General features: G+C 37.5%; 1 protein-coding gene across 1 annotated transcript; it reads right to left on the bottom strand.

Annotated features, from left to right (window-relative positions):
* Window positions 1-467: 467 nt before the first annotated feature.
* Window positions 468-24,020, bottom strand: crispld1a (cysteine-rich secretory protein LCCL domain containing 1a). Its single transcript, XM_055181806.2, has 15 exons — window positions 23,751-24,020; window positions 21,129-21,764; window positions 8,286-8,404; window positions 7,815-7,941; window positions 6,518-6,633; window positions 6,292-6,392; window positions 5,946-6,092; window positions 5,293-5,353; window positions 3,436-3,502; window positions 3,073-3,203; window positions 2,950-2,993; window positions 2,785-2,857; window positions 2,548-2,623; window positions 2,336-2,469; window positions 468-1,878 (listed from the first exon to the last, which is right to left on the bottom strand). The coding sequence occupies exons 2-15, from the start codon at window positions 21,384-21,386 to the stop codon at window positions 1,827-1,829; spliced, it is 1,506 nt and encodes a 501-aa protein (XP_055037781.2). The 5' UTR covers window positions 21,387-21,764; window positions 23,751-24,020; the 3' UTR covers window positions 468-1,826.
* Window positions 24,021-25,192: the final 1,172 nt, after the last annotated feature.

Raw genomic sequence — 25,192 nt, 5'->3', positions numbered from 1 at the left:
AAAATCCTCAAAATAGGTGAATGAAAATGTAAAACATTTACTCTAGCTAATTGAAAGAAAATGCCAGAAACTGCAGGTGTTTTAAGAATGCCATTGACCTTCTGGTGGAGTAGTTTGGGCTTATTTGCTCATTCTTCTTATCTGGAAGATATTCACTGCTCTACAAACTTTCTTCAGTGTGTACGGTATGTCTATAAATGCATGAATGTAATACAGAGGTTTGTTTCCTAATAAGTGATTCTATAATGCGTAAGGGAATTGCTTTAGCTGTTACCCTGAGGGTGAGCGAACAGTAAACACTGAAAATTATTCCATCTGGTTTTCATTACAGACAGATGGCCTCAATAATTTCTTTGGTAAATTGTCCCATTTGAAGGATTTTTAAAACATAGTTTAAAACAAAGTCATATTTCACACGTGGCCCTAAAATGCTATACTTTGGATTAGAAACAAACTGATTACTTACATTTAATGTAAAAGGTTTATTAGACAGATTGAGGTAGGCAAAATAATCTGTACAATCATACAGTATGTATACATAAAAACATTTACAAATGAAAAGCACCTTTAATTGTGTTATTTTAAAGTAGATGTTTGTTTTTATCAAACCTACAAAATTATTTGATGGTACAACTGTTTTTATATAAAAAATACAGTACAATTGAGCACCCCATATTTAATACAACTTATTGGATATTTCAATGTCATTTCCTGCCCTGCAGGGTTATTTTCCACAATTAAAATAATTTGCAAAAACTCAAACATTAACACAATTTTATCAGCAGTCCTTTTGTTGCCTTAAAACTATAAAAATAAATATGCAAAAACAATAAAAGGAGAAACATTTTTAAAATAATCCACATTATGTAATATCTGTATAGTAAATGTATATGACAATAACAAAGATTAAAATGGCGTGGAGTGTTTTTCTCAGCAGTACAAATATCATATTTCCCAAAATATAGATTGGTTGCAAGCTTTTTAGACAAAAACAACGCCTACGAGCATTATGCAATGCAAAGACTCAACAGTTGTGTGACAAGAAATATATGCTACCCAGTCTCACAAAATTATGTACTTATAGTCACATAATCTTTTTATTCTTTTTCGTGATACGGTCACGAATTTCCGCGTTTTTTGTGATAGTATCAGGAATTTCTGCCCATGCGCCACTGTCACGCACTGGCCACTCGACTGCCTTTTCCTATTTTCAAACCATTGTCGCTTCGGTTTAGGGTTAGATTTGGTGTTTGCGTTAGGATGTCACTTTAAGTATTGGTTTATACTATTTTTTCTGATTTATTTTTTTATATTTTCAAAATTTTAAAACATGTCGCCTGGCGTTAGGGTTAGAGTTGGGTTTGGGTAAGGATGTCATTTTATGTAAATCTAACCCTAAACCGAAGCGACAATTGTAATAGTACAAAACAGTTGAGTAACCAATACGTGACAATGACACATAAACAGAAATTTGTGATACGATCACAGAAAACGCAGAAATTCGTGACAGTATCACGAAAAACATTCAAAAGTTTCCGTTATTTTATGTAAATCTAACCCTAAACCAAAGCGACAATTGTAATAGTACAAAACAGTTGAGTAACCAATACGTGACAATGACACATAAACAGAAATTTGTGATATGATCACGAAAAAGGCGGAAATTCGTGACAGTATAACGAAAAAGATTCAAAAATGTTTGTTACTATATACGCAATTTCGTGAGACTGAGCTGAAAATTTAAGGTGTTTGTGATAAGCCGATTTCAACATAATAAACAGACTTGGTGGACTGACTTGATGAGTGACCACAGTTTTAGCTCACACTCATATAGCTGCGAATACTCTGAATGCCTTGCCTCCCGCTGGATTTTGCAGGCTGCAAAAGAATACAGAAGTTAAACAAGCAATGTTGCACAACCTTTAAACAACACTGCGTTCAAATAATCTGCATTGTCTAAAACGCTTCTTCAATGAAAGTGCATATTTTATGATATTATAAGAAATCTATTGTGCTGATTTGTATGCTTACTTTATGTTATTACTGTATAAATGTAATTGCAAACCAGCATAACTGTACATACTCTCATTCACTAAACAATATAACACAAACCTAGTGACTTTAAATCTTTGGCACCACAGTTGAACTGGTACAGCTCTATAATTATCCGCTTTCTCAGTGATTTTAGAAGCTTATGAAGGACAAGCTACACCATACTCTGCCTTCCACTGGGTCCACATAGACCAATTTGGGGATAAACCCTGATGAGGGTCCTACAGGTACATAATGGCAGCACCAGTGATTTAAAATAGCATAGGAACACAACTAAGAATACCTTTCTGACAATATGCCGTTCTGGTATGAGGAAATGTACAGCTGTCTGTTGTCCAAGGGCATCACGTCGATGTAACCCCCCGACTCGTTGTTTATGACACCAGCGTGAATTGCCGCATTGCATATACTAGATTTCTGTAAAACAAGTTATAGTTTTTGATTGGACAGCGAGGTTTTTGCTTCAAGGTCAGTGTGGAAAAACAAAAAGCTTACATCTGAATAATAGTTGGTACCGATGACACGGGAATGCTGGGGATTTTCTTCCTTGCAGTTTGAAGGACAGTAAATCCTGTTAGGAATACAACATAGGCCTTTCAATATATCTTTGACTTTGTAAAAACTGTACTTTAAGAGCTGCAAATGCCGCTGTCTAGTTTCATTACAGTGCTATGGAAAAATTGTTAATAAAATTATGTAAAAATGATATAACCTTCTAGCACAAAAATTTACCTTGGACAGTGACTTGCAGGTCTTTGGTAAGGGCATAGCACAGAAACTGTAGTCGCACATGTAATACCTTTCACTACACCAAAATAAAAAAAAATAATAATATCAATATAAAAGGTATACAGTATGTGTACGTCTAAATAGAAAAACTTGCATTAAAAAAATTACCTGTCACTTTTGATACTGTGAAAGCATTGGCACTCAGGTACTTCCTGTAACATTTTCATTACGTTAAGATAGAGTTGTCACTAATATACATGAAAGCCACTCTCTAGGTAATAGGTTGTTTACCCAAGAGACTGAACTCCATTTTTGTATGATTTGATGAAATACTCCTTTCTGCCATGTCTTGTGACATCCATCCAACCTCCATCGTTGTCAATGACACCATAATGAATGCCAGCCCGGCAAATACTGGATTGCTAAAGGAAACAATATTTGCAGTATGAAGATTTTAGACTAAACACGGTCAACTGAAACTAATACTTGATTAACATTTACTTTATGTATTAGGTAGACATTTCATAGCAGCTTAAAAGTGATTTAAAGGTTCTCTGAGGATCAAATCCATGACCTTGGTAATGTTAACCAATTGCGTTACCACCTGAGCTACAGAAACACCACAGTAAGCCACAAGGTATTCAAGCTTCTTACCATGTCATAATACACCGTTCCAACCACTTTTGTAATGCTGTCTAAACAACCAGCAGGACACTCGTACCTTTACAGAGTAGAAAAACATTTTGGGGTTAAGTGAATTAGCACAATGTGGTCACACTTGTGTATGTATGTATGACATATCTACTATATTAATATAGTATCTTCTGTATCTTTACAGGAGAACACAATATTTTACTATGTTCTTACCTCAACTTAGATTAATTAATACATCCCTATCTTTTTTCAATGCACGCACTTTTAATCTTTGTACAGTGCTTCTTGAATGTGTTAGCATTTAGCCTAGCCCCATTCATTCCTATGGCTCCAAATAAAAGTTTTATTTTGTGCCACCATACTTACTTGTGTAACTACTCATGTAACAGTCTTTAAATAGGGAAAGCATGAAAAGTGTTGGTGGCTTCTAAATTAATCCCTGTTTGGAGCCATGGGAATGAATGAGGCTAGGCTAAATGCTAACACGTTGTACAAAGAGGAAAAGTTCACACATAAGCATTTTTATCAGTAAGGGGATTTCTAAGTGGGCTATTGACACAAAATGTCCACCAGATAAGCCATCAAGCCAAACATTAAACCCATACAAAGAAAACAGAACATTCAAGTACACAAGTTGAGTCACAACAAACAAAGCGAAATAACACAGGGAACAAGCATTGAACACATGAAGAGAACAAGTTGCAAAATGGCATAAAAAGCCAGGAGATCACCTGAAATCTGTCAGTATTGAGAGAGAAACCCTGCCCCCTATTAGTACTAATTGATATCAGCTGCTTTAGTCCTAATTGATGGCTTATAAAGGCTTCTCATTACCCAGGAGGCACACATGAGAGACTTTATGATGGGTAAAAGCAAAGAATTCGCTCAAGAGCTTCCTAATTTCATCGTTGAAAAGCATTTTGATGAGAATGGTGAATGTTCCTGTGAGCACTGTGGGGGCCATTATCCGGAAATGGAAAGAGCATCACTTCACCATAAAACCCGGCCACGATCAGGTGCTCCACATAAGATCTCTGCCCGAGGAGTCCAAAGAATAATCAGGAGAGTTCTCCAAGAGCCAAGACCCACTCGGGCAGAACAACAGGAAGACTTTGCATCAGCAGGTACTGTTGTTTCCAAAACTATAAGCAATGCACTGATCCGCCATGGCAACAGTTAAGTTTGGGGTGGAAGCATCATAGTTTGGGGCTGCTTTCAGCAAGGGGTACTGGCAGACTTCATATTATTGAAGGCAGGATGGAGAAATGTACCGGGACATTCTGTATAAAAATCTGATGCCATCTACCAGAAAGCTGAAAATGAAAACACAAGGCCAAAGAAACAATGAAGTGATTTCAAAGAAAGAAAGTCAAGTTACTTGAATGGCCCAGTCAATCACCTGACCTAAATCCCATAGAAAATCTATGGAAAGAACTGAAGATCAAAGTTTATAAAAGAGGCACAAGAAACCTTCAAGATTTAAAGACCATCTGTGTGGAAGAATGGGCCAGAATCACTCCTGAGCAATGCAGATGACTGGTCTCTCCATACAAGAGGCGTCTAGCACCTGTAATCACCAACAAAGGCTTTTCTACAAAGTATTAAATAAAGTGTGTTCAATACTTATTCCCTGTGTCATTTCACTTTATTTATTATGACTCAACTTGTATACTTAAATGTTCTGATTTGTTTGTATGAATTCAATATTTGGCTTGATGGCTACATCTGGTGAAAATTTTGTTTCAATAGCCCACCCAGAAATCCCCCCACTGATGAAAATGCTAATGTGTCAAATAATTATTTTCCCCGCTGTACATTTTATTGTATATGATTTTAAAATGAAAATTTTCATCTCACCTATTACACGTGGTGCCCTTACACTGGTCTCTTAGCTTTGTGTCGCACGTCACGACCTGGGCTGCAATACAAACCACAAAGAGACACAGGTGGTTGAGTTAGCAAGATCATTTGTAACAGTGTTTATACATACTGTATAGTTTAGCGGGGCTACGGAAAGGACCACGCTGGTATTACGCTGCTCTGTGCCTGCAATTCTGTAAAAGCAAGCTGAGGAATTCCAGCAGGAGCTTATGGTGGCCAACAGCATGAGATCTCAGTGTTCGGTCCAAACCTCTTTTCAGCAAAGGAAGCAATTTAAAACCCACAAGCATTCATGGTCCCCAAAGCAAACACGCACAGCAGGGATATCGCCATTATGAGAACAAAAAACTGCCTGCTGCACAAAGTGACTTGCGACATTAAATATGTTTGAAAAAAAAAGAACTTCACACACACAGCGTAGTGGAAATGACAGATCTGTGCCTGCCGAACATCAAAACAATCTGAAAGAAACAGAACGAGCACTTTTATCCACAACACAAATGCAATTGGCTGCAGGCATTTTCGGAAAATTAAATGAAAAGAAAAATTAAAAAATAAATTACTGCTATTATTTTAGAAAGTAGTTCCCCCGTCGAGAAGAAAGGTATAATCAGAAAACCACAGCTTACACATCTGTTCTTTGCTCACAACTGTATTTGGCTGTCTGGTTGGATTTGGGGCCCGTGAACGGGGTCTAGGGCTGTGAGGGGCCTCCGGTTCGACAGAATTTCTTTCCTCTGTTTCCTCACGTGGGCTTTGTCTATTTGTTTCATCACCTGAACGTGAAACAAGAAAATGAGAAGTCTTGTTACTGATGAAAACCATGCATCAGTTTTGCCTGGAGCAAGTTTATATTGTTATTCATCAAGCAATCCTTACAGTAACTGACTGATTAAACACAATAAATGCATGGAGTACGGTATCTTGTAAAATTACAGTTACAACAGTGCGGTTGTCCGGTTTATATAAACAAACCTTTATAACAGAGATTTTCTTTGCACACTCCACCATAGCTGGGTGGGCAGGCGGAGCAAGGGGGGCCATGTTTATATGGAGCATAACCCCACCAGTTACCTCTTCATAGGACAAAACATGCAGAAAAACAACATTAAAGAGTTTGTCCCTTATCACAGGGAATATGACAGAGTGCAGTATTTAAAAATACATTAAGAATATGAATAATAAATCATAAATAACTCACTTTGGGGAGTAGTTGCATACAAGATAAACAGCCTTTGCCAAGATATGACCCCACACGTTCATGTTGTAACACACATTGATCGCGCAGCCAATACGACTACTGGTTGCCCAAACAAGCTGAAATCAGTAAAAATGCACAGTAGTTAGTCAACTATACCTATAAGGAATCTATGCATTTCTATAGTGATCTGTATAATCAAGAACATACATAAAATACACCAATTCTGCTTTGATATTGTTCTTATCAATAAGCCAGTATAAGAAATAATAGTATAAGAAATATTTAACCTTAAATGTAAATATTTTTCTTCACAAATTTCCTCAGACCGAGCAGGGATTTCTAGCCTTTCACTTTTAAATGTAGTACAGATTTACTACTAAACAATTTGAATAAATATCCTACCCAATCTCATGAAATTATGTACCTAGTTTTTTTTTTAGTTTTTTTTTTGTGATACTGCTACGAATTTCCATGTTTTTTCGTGATCGTATAGCAAATTTCTGTTTATGTGTCATTGTTTTCTATTTTCAAACCATTGTCGCTTCGGTTTAGGGATAGATTTGGTGTTTGCGTTAGGGTCTCACTTTAAGTATTGGTTTATACAATTTTTTGTATTTGTTTTTTTTTTATATTTTCTGATTTTTCAACCATTGTTGCCTGATGTTAGGGTTAGAGTTGGGTTTGGGTAAAGATGTCATTTTATGTAAATCTAACCCTAAACCGAAGCAACAATGGTAGGAAAATAGGACAAAACCGTTGAATAACCAATATGTGACAATGACACAAACAAAAATTAGTGATCACGAAAAAACACGGAAACCCGCGACAGCACCACGAAAAAGAATCAAAAAATTACGTGACTATAGGTACGTCATTTTGTGAGACTGGGCTGAAATTACAAGATGTGATTCCCGTAAAAATATTTTGCTTTCATTAGGGGTCACTGCTTAGCTAAAACTTGTGAGGTCCTCCAAAGCTCTATCTTGGGACCAATTTTGTTTAATACGCTACTTCTGGAAAATAGTATCAGAAAGCACAAGGTCAATATTTTAAGTGCTCTGGAATTCTTAATTCTGATTGGATAGTGGCGACATTCTGAGGTTTGTTATTACCAGGTTATAACCACCCAAAATCTAATAACACAGCTTCATCCATATAGAGTGAGTCATATTGACTGGTACAGTTTAATGCTTACAAATAAATTAAACATGCATAATCTATTAGTAAATTGAATCTAATACTATAATATGAAGCATGCATACATACATACATACATACATACAATCATAACAACTACCTGAGTGTAGTGAGTACAGACTGGACCACTGCACTGAAAAGGACAGTTTGAGGTACATTCATGTGGGAAAGAGTAGTCTTTGACCTCATTATACCACGTCTGTACATGAGAAGTAGGCGGCCGATAGCTGTGGTAAACATTCAAATAAATCATTACTAATAGTGTGTAAAATGTAGCTTGAACTGTATTGTTTTATATAGATTAAATATAGTGGTGAACCGGTATTTGCTTTTTTTATGTCCAATGCAAATACTGACATTGAGACAACAATGATATAGGGCTGATATAACACAAATGTAATTACACTATTGGTGAAACTAAATGAACATTTATTGTGCATAATATTTATGAAGATCCTTTTATAAGTAAGATGCAGATCAGAGTCCAAATATCGGCCACGGCAATATATCAGTCTATCACTAGAATAAATGCTACCGTGCCCACATTGCTAAAAAATATGCATATTCAGACCTTCCCCAGTGAACTCCTAAATTCTGGCCAATTTGAGGCAGCAGCCCAGCTGGACCATGTTCCCACAGACAGGTTTCAGCCCATTCCTCAGCGCTCCGCTCCAGTTCATTGTCCCACACCTTAAAGAGATTAGAATGAGGTTCACATGGGAATGTGTAAAGCATTATAAAAACTACAGTTTTTAATCTTAAATCAATTGTATTTTTTGATCAGATTAGTTATGCAAAGACAACAAACACGGCAGTGGCTTTTGTGGTCCATGAGAATAATGGGTGTACTTCCAGCTTCTCTCTGGTCCATACCTTAGATTATTTGTCTTGGGCACAGATTTTAAAAGGCACAATGGATTTGGATCCTGTAATGTTCTCCATATGCCTTTGTATTTGTATTTCAGTACTGTAGTTCCTGCGTTGCATTTCTGGTTTTGGCTTGGAAACTAAATCATCTGAATCTATCCAAGTCCAATCACAACTGTAAGTGCCCCCGATTCTTCTACAGTACCCCACATTTTGCTTTTTAATGAAAACATTCAAATGGAGCTCTAATTATTTGGGGAATTGCTTACTTTAAAGCAAAATGCCACTTTCACCTTGAATGGAAAGCAAGCGTTCAAGGTTGGAGAGAAAACCGAGCCAGAACATTTGAGTGGGACAGGAGAGTTGTCTGCCCTGTCACTGCCCATACATTTTACATTTCTTCCCCTGGGAAGTCCCAAAGCACAGTCCAGTGGTAAATTTACTTCAATAAGTTCCCCAAAATAGCTGCTGTGCCCCCAGAAACGATTAATCCTTGAAGTGCGCACCTGCCAACCTGCTGGTTGGTTTGCTAACCCATCAAAGTGAGCCTTTATACTGTATAGTTACCATAAGAAAGCAGTCATGGGGCATCTATAACAATGTAAACAGTGGACAGATTCCATTCAGTAATCCAGTCAGTACATGTCATGAATACTGATGCCATGAGGTGTTAACAGTGGTTTTGTATAAAGTGAAGTTAAAGGGGACAGAGAATGAAAAACCATTTTACCTTGTCTTTGTTGAATAATGGTAGTCTACCCACATTCACAAACATACAAAAAGTGCTAAACATGCTTAACATCTCAGTATCATAGAAATTTCTCTTTTAGAAATGTCAGCCAGAAAACAGCCCAATCTGAAAAACTGATGCTTATGACATCACAGTCATCTAACTGCCCCTCCACTTTAAAATTATTGGCTAAATTTTTTGAGTGGCAGCAAAGTCAGCCAATCAGTAATGAGATTGCAAGTTAAGCCAGTAGGGGGAGCCAAATAGGTGCAAAACCAGTTTAAAATCCCCCACCCTAATAGAGCTATCTGAGAGAGGTTTTTAGGAAGCTTCTAAGGCATTACAGACCCAAACAAAAAAAAAAATTGTCTACATGTCACATCACAGAACAAGGCAAGGCAAGGCAAGGCAAAGTTTATTTGTATAGCACATTTCATACACAAAGGTCATTCAAAGTGCTTTACATAGAAATGAGAAAACAAAAATCAAAGATACATGAATTTGAAATATCAATTAAAAGAAAATAAATGTGATTTTAATAAAAACTGTTTAAATGTGTGAAAAAGAATAAAACAGGAATAAAAGTATAAAACAGTTAAAAATAAGAATAAAAACAAGAGAAATAGAAAATAATTAAAATAGTGCATATATAATATAGTGCAATCAGTTCGGACGCAGCATAGTGCTCATTCAGTAAATGCATAGCTAAACAGATGTGTTTTGAGTCTGGATTTGAATGTGGCTACTGTTGGAGCACATCTGATCTCTTCTGGAAGCTGGTTCCAGCTGCGACTGGCATAATAGCTAAAAGCTGACTCTCCTTGCTTTGAGTGAACCCTTGGTATTTCTAGCTGATGTGATCCTAATGATCTGAGTGATCTGATAGGTTTGTATTCAATGAGCATATCAGCAATGTATTGAGGTCCTAGTCCAATGAGTGATTTATATACCATTAATAATACTTTAAAATCAATCCTAAATGTAACTGGTAGCCAGTGTAGAGACCTGAGGACTGGTGTGATATGTTCATATTTTCTGGTTCTGCTCAGAATCCTGGCAGCAGCGTTCTGAATGAGCTGGAGCTGTCTAATGGTCTTTTTGGGAAGGCCAGTGAGGAGGCCATTACAATAATCCACCCTGCTGGTGATAAAAGCATGCACAAGTTTCTCTAAGTCTTGTCTGGAAACAAAGCATCTAATTCTTGCGATATTTTTGAGATGATAGTATGCTGATTTAGTTATTGCTTTGACATGACTGCTGAAACTAAGGTCAGACTCCAGAATCACACCAAGATTCCTGACTTGATTTTTAGTTGTTTGACCCCTAGCGTCAAGGTATGCATTCACCTTGAGAACTTCATCTTTGTTTCCAAACGCAATTACTTCAGTTTTATCTTTGTTTAACTGAAGAAAGTTTTGGCACATCCAACTGTTAACTTCATCAATGCATTTGCACAGGGAGTCAATGGGGCTATAGTCGTTAGGGGATAGAGCTAAGTAGATCTGGGTGTCGTCTGCATAACTGTGATAGGCAATTTTGTTCTCTCTCATTATTTGGCTTAGTGGGAGCATATACAGGTTGAACAGGAGTGGCGCTAGAATTGAGCCTTGCGGGACTCCGCATGTCATGGATGTCCACTCAGATTTATGGCCACCTATACTTACATAATAACCTCTCCCTTCTAAGTATGACTTGAACCATTTCAGGACCACCCCAGAAAGTCCGACCCAGTTTTCCAGCCTGTCAAGAAGTATGTTGTGATCGACAGTGTCAAAAGCAGCACTGAGGTCGAGTAGCACCAGCACTGATAGTTTGCCTGTGTCTGTGTTGAGGCGAATATCATTTATTATCTTTATGAGCGCTGTCTCTGTACTGTGGTGTGGTCTGAAACCAGATTGAAAAATGTCAAAGTAACCATTAGAAATTAAGAATTTGTTCAGCTGATTGAAAACAACTTTTTCAATGATCTTGCCTATGAAAGGAAGATTTGAGATTGGTCTGTAGTTTCTCAATACAGTGTTATCTAGGTTGCTCTTTTTCAGGAGGGGCTTAACAACTGCAGTTTTAAGGGACTTTGGAAAAGTCCCAGAGTGAAGTGATGAATTTACCACTTTTAGGAGATCTGCTTCTAAACAGTTAAGGACACTTTTGAAAAAAGATGTTGGGAGTGTGTCAAGGGCACAGGTTGATATTTTAAGATGCTGTACTGTTTCTTCCAAAATTTTACCATCAACTGCTTCGAAATCAGACATCGTAACTACTTTCTGATGTTGTGGTCTGATTTGTCTGACCCCGGCGCAGCTCAAGGATGTGCTGATCACTTTTCTGATATTATTGATTTTCTCAGAGAAGAAGTTAGCAAACTCACTACATTTGCTGTCTGAGAGCATTTCACTTGGAATGTGACTTGGGGGGGTTGTTAGTCTCTCTATAGTAGCAAAAAGAGTGCGTGTGTTATTAATGTTTTTGTTTATAATATTTGAAAAGAAAGTCTGTCTAGCTTTGCCTAGTTCCACACTGAAAGCACGAAGGCTGTCTTTATAGATATTATAATGGACTACAAGTTTTGTCTTCCGCCACATGCGCTCAGCTTTTCTGCATTGTCTCTTCATATTCTGCACCTCTGTTGAGTTTCTCCAAGGTGATTTTTGCCTGCCATTCTTCTTCCTGACTTTTACAGGAGCAATATCATCGATTACACTCTTAACTTTCGAATTAAAGGAATCAAGGAGAAAATCAACAGAGTCTGCAGATATGCTTGGTGTTAAAGATATAGCCTTCCTAAATAGCACACTGGTGTTCTCATTTAAGGATCTCTTTTTGACAGACACAGATCTAGTTTCAATAGTAGGAGAGATTAATATATCAAAGAAAATACAGAAATGATCAGACAGTGCTACATCCTTAATAACAACTGATGAAATGTTTACACCCTTACTGATAATTAAATCTAGAGTGTGTCCACGATTGTGTGTGGGTCCATGTACATGTTGAGTCAGATCAAAAGTATTTAAAACAGCTGTGACATCTTTTGTCATAATGCTTTCTGGCTTATCTATGTGAATGTTAAAATCTCCAGCAATAGCAAAACAGTCAAACTCTGAGGAAATCATTGATAACAGTTCTGTAAAGTCCTCAACAAATGCTGGAGAGTATTTTGGGGGCCTGTAAATAATGATCAGTAGAATGCGTGGGGTACCTTTCAACACAATACCTAGATGTTCAAAAGACGGGTAATTCCCAAATGACACTTGCTTACATTGATAGACATCTTTAAAAAGAGCAGCAAGACCTCCACCCCTCCTAGCAGCTCTGCAAAAACTCAAATAGGTAAAGTTAGGAGGGGCTGTTTCATTAAGGACTGTTGCACTGTAGCTTTCTTCTAGCCATGTTTCATTTAGAAACATAAAATCCAGGTTGTTTGTGGCTATTAAGTCGCTGACTAGAAGTGATTTGTTTTTAAGTGAACAGATATTTAAAAGTGCTAACTTAATAGTACAATTTTTTTCCCTAACAGAGATCTTAGTTTGACAAGTCACAGGCAGCAGATTAGATTGATTTGCCACACGATTTGATCTAGCCTTACACTTTCTATCATGTACTAAAACAGAAATAGAGAAAGGTATAGGCACACTGAGTTCCTGCTTTTGTAAACATTTGATAAAAGTATTAGTATTCTCATAGCAGGAACCCGACACACATCACTGAGAGCCATTATCAGTTGTTTTTGGTTCACCTACAGCAGATGGAGGAGGGTGTGTGCCTTGGCGTTGTGTCAGAGACCGAAGAGCTCTCACAGGACGAGGAGGGGGAACTGGGCCCACTGGCTTTGGTGGTTTTGGGGCTTGCTGTTTTCTGGTTGAAATCTGTGGGCTTGCAGCAATAGAGTGGGATAGTTTAGTTCCAGCATAAACCAGTTCCTCCATTTTTCCGGAGAAGGTCAAAAGCGGGGATGCTGGAGAGAGGAATGACATATCTAGTGAGGAGTCCTGTTGTTCTGATGTGACCGGAGGCTGTGATATGTTGTCCTGGTTTCCCTGGCTGTTTTCCAGAAAGTCGTCCTTGGGTGCTGAATCTTGGAGCCGTTCTAATCTGACACAGTCTGACTGTAGTAAGCTCTGTGGGCATGACTCAGCTGAGATTGTGTCCATGAGCAGTGGTTGTTGTGGCTGAGTGGTGTTATCTCTGTCCTTGTGGGATATGTCAACATCATGTCCATTCAGGTGCTGGAAAGAAGTCCTGTGGTCATTCATACTCTGTCCAGGTGTGTGTGTGCCATTCAGGTTGAGTGGATTGGCACACACTGCTGAAGGATGATGAAGGGAGAAATAGATGTTGTCCTTTAGAACTCTTGCACCCAGCCTGTTTGGGTGGATGCCATCCTGTTTAAATAGTTGTCTCTGACTCCAGAAAAGATTGAAGTTGTTGATAAAGTTCAATCCTTTTATGTTGCAGGTTTTTTGCAGCCATGTATTAAGTCCAAGCAAACGTGAAAACCTATTTGTTCCTCTTGCTGGAAGTGGTCCACTGATGAACGGCTGAGCTTTTACTGTTCTGAGTGTTTCAAAAAGTTTGTTGAAATCCCTCTTAAGGAGTTCAGATTGCTCTTTGTGAATATCATTCTTCCCTACATGAATGACAACTCGATTTACAGTCTTATGTTTCATCAGAATGTTCTTAAGTTCCCTGTTTACATCAGAAACGGTTGCTTGTGGAAGGCAGCACGTAGTTGAGTCTCTGTTGCTATAGTTTCTGATTATTGAGTCACCTAATATCAGAGTTCTGGGCTCGGATGCGCTCTGCGCTGAGTGCCGCTGTCTGCTCGATCTTGAGCGGCAGGTAGCATCAGTGTTAGCTGCTGGCTGATTTGATCGGTGTTTAGTCACATTTATCACATTTGGGGATTCCTCACTCATATTCATTAATACTTCAAATCTGTTCTCAAGATGTATAGGTGGTGGTAGAAAGTCAGTGTTTGCAATCCTTGTCCTAGCTGTATCTGGGGTAGAGGAAGCTATTGCTGCAAAATGTGATGCTCGTGACAGTCTGATTTCTTGAGTGATTTTGGGTCTTGCTCCCTGTTTGTACCATTGATTAGTGTGTTGATCATTAGATTTATGGGACTCACCGGCTGTTTGCTGAGGGCGTCCATGATGACGAAGCTCTGTTGTGTGTTCCGGCTGGTTTGGTAGTCCTGTAAGTAACTTTGTTTCAAGAACAGCAATCCTTTGTAAAAGTCTGTGGCAGTTTGTGCAGCAAGTAGATTGTTTATGAGGCATTCCTTTTTCTTATCCTTTTCAATGAAGGCAGCTGTGTTTTTCCTTCTGGAATGTAAGCTGATGGCGGTGGGAGGCTAGACGGATGAAAAATTCCACTTTTTTGTAATCCTCCAGTCCCGAAAGTTTGTAAATTGACGTTGATGCCAAGCTTTGTTGTTTGAGCACTATGCTGATTTGCTGAAGTTAAAATTATAAGATAAAATATAAAAGCGATAGAGCAAAGCGCAGAGCAGTAAGCAAAAGCGTCCGAACAGTAGCAGGGCGGAGCAGTAGAACAAGGATAAATACTCCGTTCAATCATTCTATGTCACCTTTAAAGGTCCCATTCTTCCTGTGTTTTTGAAGCTTTGATTGTGTTTACAGTGCGCAATATAAAATGTGTTCATGTTTCATGTGTAAAAAAACGTCATACAATTTACTTATATGTATAGCGGTCTGATGTCTTTCTTGTTCTATGAAGTTCCTCCTTCAGAAATACGTAACAAGTTCTGATTGTGTAGTTTGTTTAGTGCGTTGTGATTCGATAGCAGCTTAGCTTTCCTTTAGCTTAGCTGGCGACTGACGTATTCCTGTGGGCGGAGTTTAGTCAAGAACTGTTTCATTGATATCATTCAATTGGCTTTTTGACCAGCTGCACCACTTCCTAAACCTCAGCCAGCTCCTTGTTTCCTGCCTGCCATTATTGGACAAACTGATTAATCCAGGTGTGTCTAATTCTTGTTGTTGTGACTACTGAGGTCAGGCACACCTGGATTAATCAGTCCGTCCAACAATGGCAGACAGGAAACAAGGAGCTGGCTGAAGTTCAGGAAGTAGTGCAGCTGGGCATAAAGCCTATTGGGAAGTAGAGGGCTGTAGTCCAAACCGGCCGTTCGCTGTAGGCTTTGAAAGGGGAATTCTGTTAAAGAAAATATATCGCCTGGCAGTGAACTTTGAGCTTTATCATTTTGCACGTTATTATGTATGCTTTAACAGCAACATTACACACTAACTAAAGTATGAAAAATGGGATCAGGAACAACGTGACCTTTAAAATTTTATTTTACACCTCTGTCATAGAGCCTGTCCACCCCTAAAAACGACCATACAGGTCATTTGTGCAAGCAGCTTATTACGACCTACTGAACAGTTACCTTTTAAAGTCAAGTGCCTTTTACCTGGCGTAAGAAAACGTAGTATCCATAGTATTCATTTTTACTACTATGAAAGTCAGTGGGTATCATTATCGGTTTGGTTACAAACATTCCTCAAAATATCTCCCTTCATGTTTATAAGACATTTATACAGGTTTGTAACAACATGAGAGAATTTTCATTTTTGGGTGAACTATCCCTTTAAATTGCACCTATTTCATTGCTAAAAAAAAATTATTTTGTGTATTTGATATAATACAATGTGTTTGCGTGGTTTAAAGGATTAGTCAATTTTCTTAAAAAAAATCCAGATAATTTACTCACCACAATGTCATTCAAAATGTTGATGTATTTCTTTGTTCAGTCGAGAAGAAATTATGTTTTTTGAGGAAAACATTCCAGGATTTTTCTCATTTTAATGGACTTTAATGGACCTCAACACTTAAGAGTTTTAATGCGGTTTAAAATCCCAAATGAGGCATAAGTGTCTTATCTAGCGAAACGATTGTCATTTTTGGGAAGAAAAATAAACAAACACTTTTAAACCACAACTTCTCGTCTTCCTCCGGTCCTGTGACGCGCCAGCGCGACCTCACGTAATACGTCATCACTTCAAGAGGTGACGGATGACGTATCAAAACTATGCCCCAGTGTTTACAAGTGAGGAGAAAGAGGACTGTTCCGATGTTGTTGTATGTGGAATGATACTAATTCATGTCTTTGTGTCAGTTTATGGTTTAAAATGGTCCACAAATGTGCGTTTCATATATGTAACACGTGACCTTTTGACGTCATTACGCAATTACGTGAGGTCTCGCTGGCTCGTCACACAGCCGGAGGAAGAAGAGAAGTTGTGGATTAAAAGTGAATTTTTCTTGCCAAAAATCACAATCGTTTTGCTAGATAAGACCCTTATGCCTCGTTTGGGATCGTTTAGAGTCCTTTGAAGCTGCGTTGAAACTGCAATTTTAAACCGCATTAAAACTCTTAAGTGTTGAGGTCCATTAAAGTCCATTAAAATGAGAAAAATCCTGGAATGTTTTCCTCAAAAAACATAATCTCCTCTCGACCGAACAAAGAAAGACATCAACATTTTGGTGGTGAGGAAATTATCCGGACCCCTCTAAAGAAAATTGAATAATCCTTTAAGGTAACAAAAACACAATTATTTTCCACATACTGTGCATTTTTTTGGCTCCAGATTTCCCTCTCTTCCTGAAACGCACTGATTTTGTACAAAACTCATTGATTTAAAAAGCTTTGTGTCCCTGATTGGCCAGCTAATTTGTACGTTTTGATTGGTCTGAATACATCTGATGTCAGCAGGAAATGTGACGCTCCTTACCATGTTTGAAGGATTCGGTCACAATGCAATGCTAACAGGACTTAACTTACAAGCTGTGATTCCGAAGCGGGAGGAATTATGATAATGTCGTAATGTGTCTTGTCTACGTCAACAGGCCCAGGAAGTAAACTGTTGCCTACAATCCGTGTGTGTGTTGTAGTCCAAGAAAAGAGATTTACGTTGAAGACGATAACTCGCATCATCATTTACTTCGGGGTTTATACCTTTTCCACATTGTTAACATGTACTAATACACACTTACACACCAAAGGAAATGTCAAATCGTGAATCGGGTAATTGGTGCTCTTTAAGTGAAGTGATATTGTTATATAGTTTGGAGAACATTTTCCTGTCAAATTGTGTGGGTCTAAATATGACAAAATTTGCCAAGAAAATAAAGTGGAGGATTGCAGAAGATGAAAACTGGTTACAAAACCAACACTATGGAAAGAAAACAGAAAATGCAAACTGATACAACCATGAATAACAAGATAACCACAAATAGATGATTCAGCAGACCAAATGACCAAAACAGAGCTATTCTGTGTATTCTACGTATTTGCAGATTTGCACATTACTAACACTGAATGGCCTTTACCAACACTGAAACCGAAAAAAGTCAACCCAATCTGTTTGCACAGGGTCTCAGCATGGGAGGCCCCACTGCACGTACACAAGTCTTGTGAAGGAAAACACGACCCGTCAGCGCAGACGCTCGCACCCCTTTCACACACCATTGTTTACTTCATTTGACACCTCATTAGCTGCAAGTTTTTTGTCATCTGGTCACATTCCAAAAAAAGCCCTTTGGGAGCTTGGAAAAGGGTTACAGGAAAAGTATATTAGGAGCTGTACAGCAACAGACTTAACATGTATGTGAATGAGTGTTGAAATGAGGGTCTGCTTTCCCATTGCAGTCCGGAAATCTGCTGTTTTTGTCTCACCTTGGACTTTAAAATTGGTTATTGTAAGAGGCTGTGGAGAACCGGAGCAGTGGATCATCACATTCCATGCCTCCACATCCATCACACACTTCCTATTACTTGCACACTGCTGAGCTACACAAACGGACTCCTGACACCCAATTCACAACAGCCTGTAAGGCATCCCTCATATCACTGCCCTTGTCTTTGTGAAAGGTTGCGTTATAAATAGGGTCTTGGTGATGACTTGCATGAACCAATTTTTGAGGGGGTACCAGTACACTCACTCTGTACATTAGTTAAAACAAGTTTGCTTAGTTGCTAAGTTTTATTAGTCTTGTGTTATAATTTCCAATCGGTTTGTATAGGGACCTATGTTTAAAACCGATTCATTTTTTTTTTTTTTTTTTGGTTTTTGTTTTGTTGGAAATTGCTGATTAATTTGACAAAGAGTTGATCACCTTTCATTTTTATATTGTATGGAATACAGCAGCTTTGACATTTTTACTTTTTAGTTACATTTTAGTATTTATGACATTTTAACAAGGATGGACTGCTAATGTGTATTTTTTGTGTATTTTTTATATGTGTATTGAGTCTTTTAGGTGCCAAATGCTTTGTAATGTTTGGTACTGAGCCAGCATGCAGGTGCAACTTCTTTAGAAAAATGTAATATTTGTATTTGTCTGACTGACCCAGATATATTCCTGTTTTAAATCTAGCTGAAGGGTTACCATGTCAGCAAAATATCATCTTGACTGTGATCCCACATTGTAAAACCGTAAAACAGTAAACTTAACTCAAACCATTCAAGGAAACCGGCTGCCTTAAACCACCTAAGCTTCAAAACACATACATCTAAGTAGTGTGAACCTAAATATAAGTGCATAACTGCATATGACTCAATTTGTTAAAGTTCATAGTACTCAAATGTATGTGTTTTAAAACTCAAATGGTTCAATGCAACCTGCCTCCCCAAATGGCTTGAGTTAACTTTTAGGTTTTACAGTGTACAGATGTGCTTTATGTATCATGTTATTGGATCTGTATGGTGTTGACTTTGTGAACTGTGTTTTACATCTTCTGATGGCTCAAATCACTCATTTAACAAAATGAACAACCCAGTATCACGAGATTACGTACCTATAGTCACGTAAATTTCTGAGTTTTTTCCGTGACAATGTTTCTGTGTTTCTGTTTACGTGTCATTGTCACATATTTGTTACTCAACTGTTTTGTCCTATTTTCATACCATTGTCGTTTCGGTTTAGGAACGACAGGCGACAATGGTTTAAAAATCATAAAATATAAAAAAATAAATCATGAAAAAAGGTATATAAACCAATACTTAGGGTCCTATTTTAACAATCTATTTATATCTCATTGTCTAAAGCGCACGCCGCACGGTCTAAATGGGCGTGTCCGATGCCACTTTTGCTAATTAAACGACGGGAAAATGGTTTGTTCATATTTTCCTAATGAGTAATGGGTGTGTTTTGGGCGTAACATGCAATAAAACAATGAGAGACTTATCTCTCATCCCCTTTAAAAGCCAGTTGCCCAGGCGCTATGTCTAATCCCTATTTAGATTACGGACTTTATAAACTGAAAAACTAAGTGGAGGAAGAAGACCCCCAGGTTAAGAATAATGTTAAAAAATTTGTTGTTTTCAGTTTTATTGATTTTTTTTTTTTGGATTAAAACCTTTAAAAGACATTTTCTTTCAGTCATAGAAGTACAAATAGCAGGCCTTTAAATGTATTGATATCCTACATTGTGGTTTGTACTCTAAAAATACAAACAAGAGATAAAGAATTTACAAACGCGCGGAGAGCCGAAGCGTTTCAGCACTCGAACAACGGCATGGGATTAGATTTTTACAAAGCATTACTTAAAATGTTTCTCATCTCATCATATCCACAGGTACAGAGTCATCATATACAATAAATCTGTGAGGTAACATTTAAAAACAGATGCATTTGTTTAAAGCAAAGCATTTATTTATTTACCAGGCTACAGGTGAAGCAGCCCTTTACGCCTTCTAACGTGTCATTATCGGTCCTCATTTATGTCCAAGAGACTCAATAATAATCTTTTACATTCAATCCTTTAATCTTTCATATTTAAAAGCGTTTTTGTGTTGCTGCGCATTCATGTGTGTGATAAGCAAACTCGCGTTTTCGTCCCGTTTATAGGCGCATAATTTACTGCGCTCTTTAAATAACAAAAAAAAAAACTTTAGACCAGGTTTTTGGCGTAGTCTATTTTAGTTGCCTCCAAATAGCAACGCGCCAACAATGCGCCTGAACACACCTAGTTTTCAGACCAGAACGCCCATGGGCGCAAAAATGGCGCAAATGCATTTGCTATTTAATTAACATGGCGCTAAACGTGAAAATGATAATTGCGCAGGGTTGAAACTAGCAAAAGACACTTGCGTCACGAATTGCGCTGCATTGCACCGGGTGTATGATAGAGCCCATAAAGTGACATCCTAACGCAAACACTAAATCTAACCCTAAACCGAAGCGTCAATGGTTTGAGGGTGGGACGGGGCAGTTGAGTAACAAGTGCGTGACAGTGACACGTAAACAGAAATACGTGACATGTTCACGCAAAAAAGGCAGAAAAACGTGTCACGATAGGGACTCACAAATTTGCGTGACTATAGGTACATAATTTCGTGATACAGGGTTGAAATGTAATAACATTACAAAAACTAGTTGTGTTTTAACTTTTAAACTTAAATAAATTATCATACCCATCACATCAAAGCTTAAGGGAAAGAATAAAAATCAGCAAGCATGTTTAGCCATCTACTTATTTTATGTTACCTCATATCCTGAACCCTCTCTTATACCTTATTTTCTCTCTCTTGCTTCTCTTCATCTCATCTCTTTTGTCAAATACTTTCTTTTTGCAAATACAAAGCAGTACTCAAACCCTTCAGCTACGGTTTGTTGGCTAAGCATTTCTGTCAGAGGCAGACAGACCAAACCACAGGAATCTCTCCAGTAACCTCATCTCCAGCCCAGATTATTAATTACAAAAACATTGTTGTACATGCTTAGTGCTGATACCTATAAATCTCACATTCTGTCCCCTGTCATATTAATTTGTGATTTAATCTGTCTTACCATGTATTCCATATTTGCAGCTGGTGGATTGACCTGTCCCCTGAGTTTGTTGTGAAGGTCCAGGATGGCCTGCATGTCACCGGCAGTGATGGCCCTCTTGCCTCGCTGTTTTGGCACCGCCCCTTCTCCATCATCATCCATGTACTTGTCCAGAAGAATGCCCAGATCAGTAGCATTATACAGCACCATTGCAAACATACCCCGGGTAACCAGCAATAAAGAGATTACCCGCAGCAATGCACAGGTTAACTGACTCATAGTTGTTGGGTACTGGATTTGGAGAGATCTTAAAGCAACACCAAAGAGTTTTTTTACCTTAAAATAACGTTTCCAAAAAAGTTTCAGTCTTTCATCCACTTGAAACAGGGTGAACGGCACTTCGCTTTGCAGCACTCTATCGGCCAAAACTGCACTAAAGAAGTTTCCAACCGTCGGGTTGCTCTCCTGTAGTTCGAGTGAAAACTACAAAAACTTGCTTTACGGCAGACCTACAATCCAATCAGAGCCAGCTTTGCTGCAGTAGGCTAAATTATTTATGACAGTGGTAATGGACTATTCCGCTTCCAACCTGTAGGGGGGGGGGGGGGCAAAGAGCAAAAACAATTTAAATGTTGAGGTCCGAGGGTCTTCAGGGAACTGTTGAGAGAGGAAATGTTTGACAACTTTTTGGAGCTTTATATCTTTAGGAAAATTAACCATGCTTGTATTATAGTGCAGTAACTATAATGCAATATTGTTTGCAATCCCAGTCTGCAGATCGCAAATAAATCCAGACTGGCTGCGCATACTATTACAGTATGGGAGTCGAGTAGTATGTCCAAATTCGAAATGTAAAAAAAAACAGTGGGCGAAAACTACCCAGATGACCTACACTTCCTGCTAGATTTTTAAGTGTGCATAAGATGGATAATAAAAAATGAATAATGAATAAATAAAAATACCGGAAATAAATAAACCAGACAGTCCTTCAAAGGTGCAGTGTGTAATTTTTAGAAGTATCTCTTGACAGAAATGTAAAATAATATACAAAACTATATTATCATGGGTGTATAAAGACCTTTCATAATGAATCGTTATGTTTTTATTACCTTAAAACGAGATCTTTTTATCTACACACAGCAAGGGTCCCCCTACATGGAAGCCGCCATTTTGTGCTGCCATTTTGTGCCGTCATTTTTCTACAGAAGTCCTTAACGGACTATTTTTTTGTACTAAGTTGTCCCCGACGATGACATATTTGTCCGGTGGTGGCTACCGTAGCTTCTCTATGTGTTTCAAAAGCGAGGGGTGAGCAGTGGACTAAGCCGTTGGTTGCAATTCGAACCTTACCACTAGATGCCGCTAAAATTTACACACTGCACCTTTAATCCTCATTATTTAAATTTACTTGTTAAACAGATGTACATTATGGCCGTGGTTGTTCTAATAGGTCAAAGGACATACAGTCACATGACTAAAAAAACATGGTGAAAGCAGTTTGTCCAAAATGTATTGTATAAATGTATAATATAAAATATACTATTTTGACGATAAAGCACAGTACATGATTTTGGGTACAGCGAGAGATAAATTTGTGGTTTCTATGGTGTGACTACACAAATTAGTGGTATATTTTTTTTCTTCTATTTAGCCGATATCGATATTAAAGCTACGTAATTACAGTAAATAAATGTAATTAGGCTACAGTAAATAAAAAACAAACAGAAAATTTGTGAAACTACATAAACATTTGATATGCATAACCTTTATAAATATACCCCTTTATATATTAAAGTACTTAAAACATATTTACATAATTAATAAGTTACATAAAAATACATAATTAATGTGGATCTGACATATCACGGTATTGTTTAAATAAGTGTGTTGAATCAGTGTGTTGTTGACACAACATATGTTAAAAAGATTGGTCACTTTACTATCTGCCAGACTTTGGCTTAAATTGAGTGTGTGTTTTTTTATTACAAATAACAAATTTAATTAATAGAGAAATTTACTGGCTGATTGAATATATATATATATATATATATATGTTCAATATATATCCGCATCTGCAATATATCGGTCTATCACATACAAATATTATAGTTAAATGGTCACTGTAGTAAAACAATTGTTAATTTATATAATAAATACAATTCGAAACCACAGTTTTCACCATAATAATTACATTCTAGAATGAAAAATTACTTTTGTTGGTTTAACATTTAGGATTAATTAAGATTGTTTCATCATTATATAATATTTTATATCGATCAATGAAACAATAAAATGCGCATGCGCTACAAAGCGCAACGTTCGAACTACATTCAGGCAATGTCTGACGCACACCTCGACCAAATAAAATAAAACTGACTGAATTCATGCAATAACGCGTCCTGACACACAAATGCTTACTGTGTATACTAAAAAAGCCATTTGTTTGCACTGTAAAATGCGCAATAACACAAGATAACCCAAAGCTATATGATAAAATAACGGCATTTAACACTGTAACCAAATACGTTGATTAAACTTTGAACCAAGTTTTCATTTTTAAACTACCTGGCTGAATCCATTAACACACAGATAAAACTAACACGCATGCATGTCTGAAAGACTTTGCAGCTTATTTATACATACCTTACAAAAGCTGCGAATGGTCAAATAAAACCGAGTGTTGTTCTCTCATGTGTTCAGACGCTGAAGTCTGCACGCGTCGATAAAGCAGCCAGATGTTTTGGGGAATGCGTTTAACTTCTTATCCATAGAGCCAACGGCATCTCAAACCAAGCACACAAACGCCACACCAACGCCTAGTTGGGACCAAATGCAACATCTCTTTAAATTCTCACCGAACTTATTTTTCTGTATCACATTTCTAACCACACCTCCCAGTCAGCCCTCCCGTTTAACCTGGATCCAAATAATATTTACGTACTGTGGAAAATTGAGTGTGTGTGACAGAAAAAAGGCTAAATATTGTGATGAGAGTAAGATTTGGTATCCATTCTTTGGATATGATCAATATACAAGTCAGTGGTCACTCCAGCCTCAGTTCTGCCAAGTAACCCAAGGTTTTTAACATTTTGTGTGTTGTTCAGAAACTTTACTAGTAAATTACCCTTTAGTTATTCTTCATGTATTAACCAATTTTCCTTTTTCTTATTTTTGCCATGTCGATCATTTTGCATTTAAATTTCATGATTGATTTTGGGAATAAAGCATGCAAAAGCTTGTTACTTTCCCTTGCCTGATGCTCTGTGGTTTGGATGTATTTAAATATCTTGTGCACTATAAACTATAGGTTTACATGAGTGATTTATGCCATTATATTTAGAGGTCTTTAGGTAAATTTTATGTGCTGACAGCTCACCTATTTTTTGACTTATTTAGACAGTTAGTTAAATGCGGAGGAATGATTTTTATGTGGCATATGAATTAGTGTTTTGTGGCAGGCTGCTGGTACAGAGAGCACCATGCCATTTCTATTTCAGCTGTGGAGAGTCATGGTCTCTTCTCACACAAGCTATGCATTCTGATGGCTGTGGTCAAGGCCTCGTGCCAATGACCTAGACAACTACCCACAAAGTCTGGTTCATTGCTGTTTAAAATGTGGTAGGTCATGCTGTAGTGCTAGGTCATGTTGTAGTATAGAGTAAAAGGATAATTTTGTCCCCCCCCCCAAAAAAAATGCTTTGGGTTTGAAATTGTTCCTGTTGCTCGATTGGTAGAGCATTGCATTAGCAGTGACATGACAAGGTAATTTTATTCCAAGGTCTCACACATACTGTACTAATACAAATGTACCTTGAATGCATTGTAAGACACTTTTGATAAAAGCATTTAAATGCATAAATGTAAATGTAAGCACAAACTTGACAGTTTAATATGTCTTGGAGGTTCTCATTTGTTTTGCAGAATAAACTACAAGTTAACATTTATTAGTTATGAAGGATAAAATTCATAATAAAAAATAAAACTGTACATAAATTAGTGCCAGGTCTTGTTTTTATTTTAATAATCATAAAAATTAATTTCGCAATTGAAGCTTATGTTTTTACTTTTTTTATTTTGGCTCCTTC

This window comes from Misgurnus anguillicaudatus, chromosome 25, assembly GCF_027580225.2.
Source record: "Misgurnus anguillicaudatus chromosome 25, ASM2758022v2, whole genome shotgun sequence".
Taxonomy (NCBI): Eukaryota; Metazoa; Chordata; class Actinopteri; order Cypriniformes; family Cobitidae; genus Misgurnus; species Misgurnus anguillicaudatus.
Note: the sequence above shows the minus strand (reverse complement) of the source record. Positions and strands in the feature narration are given on the sequence as shown.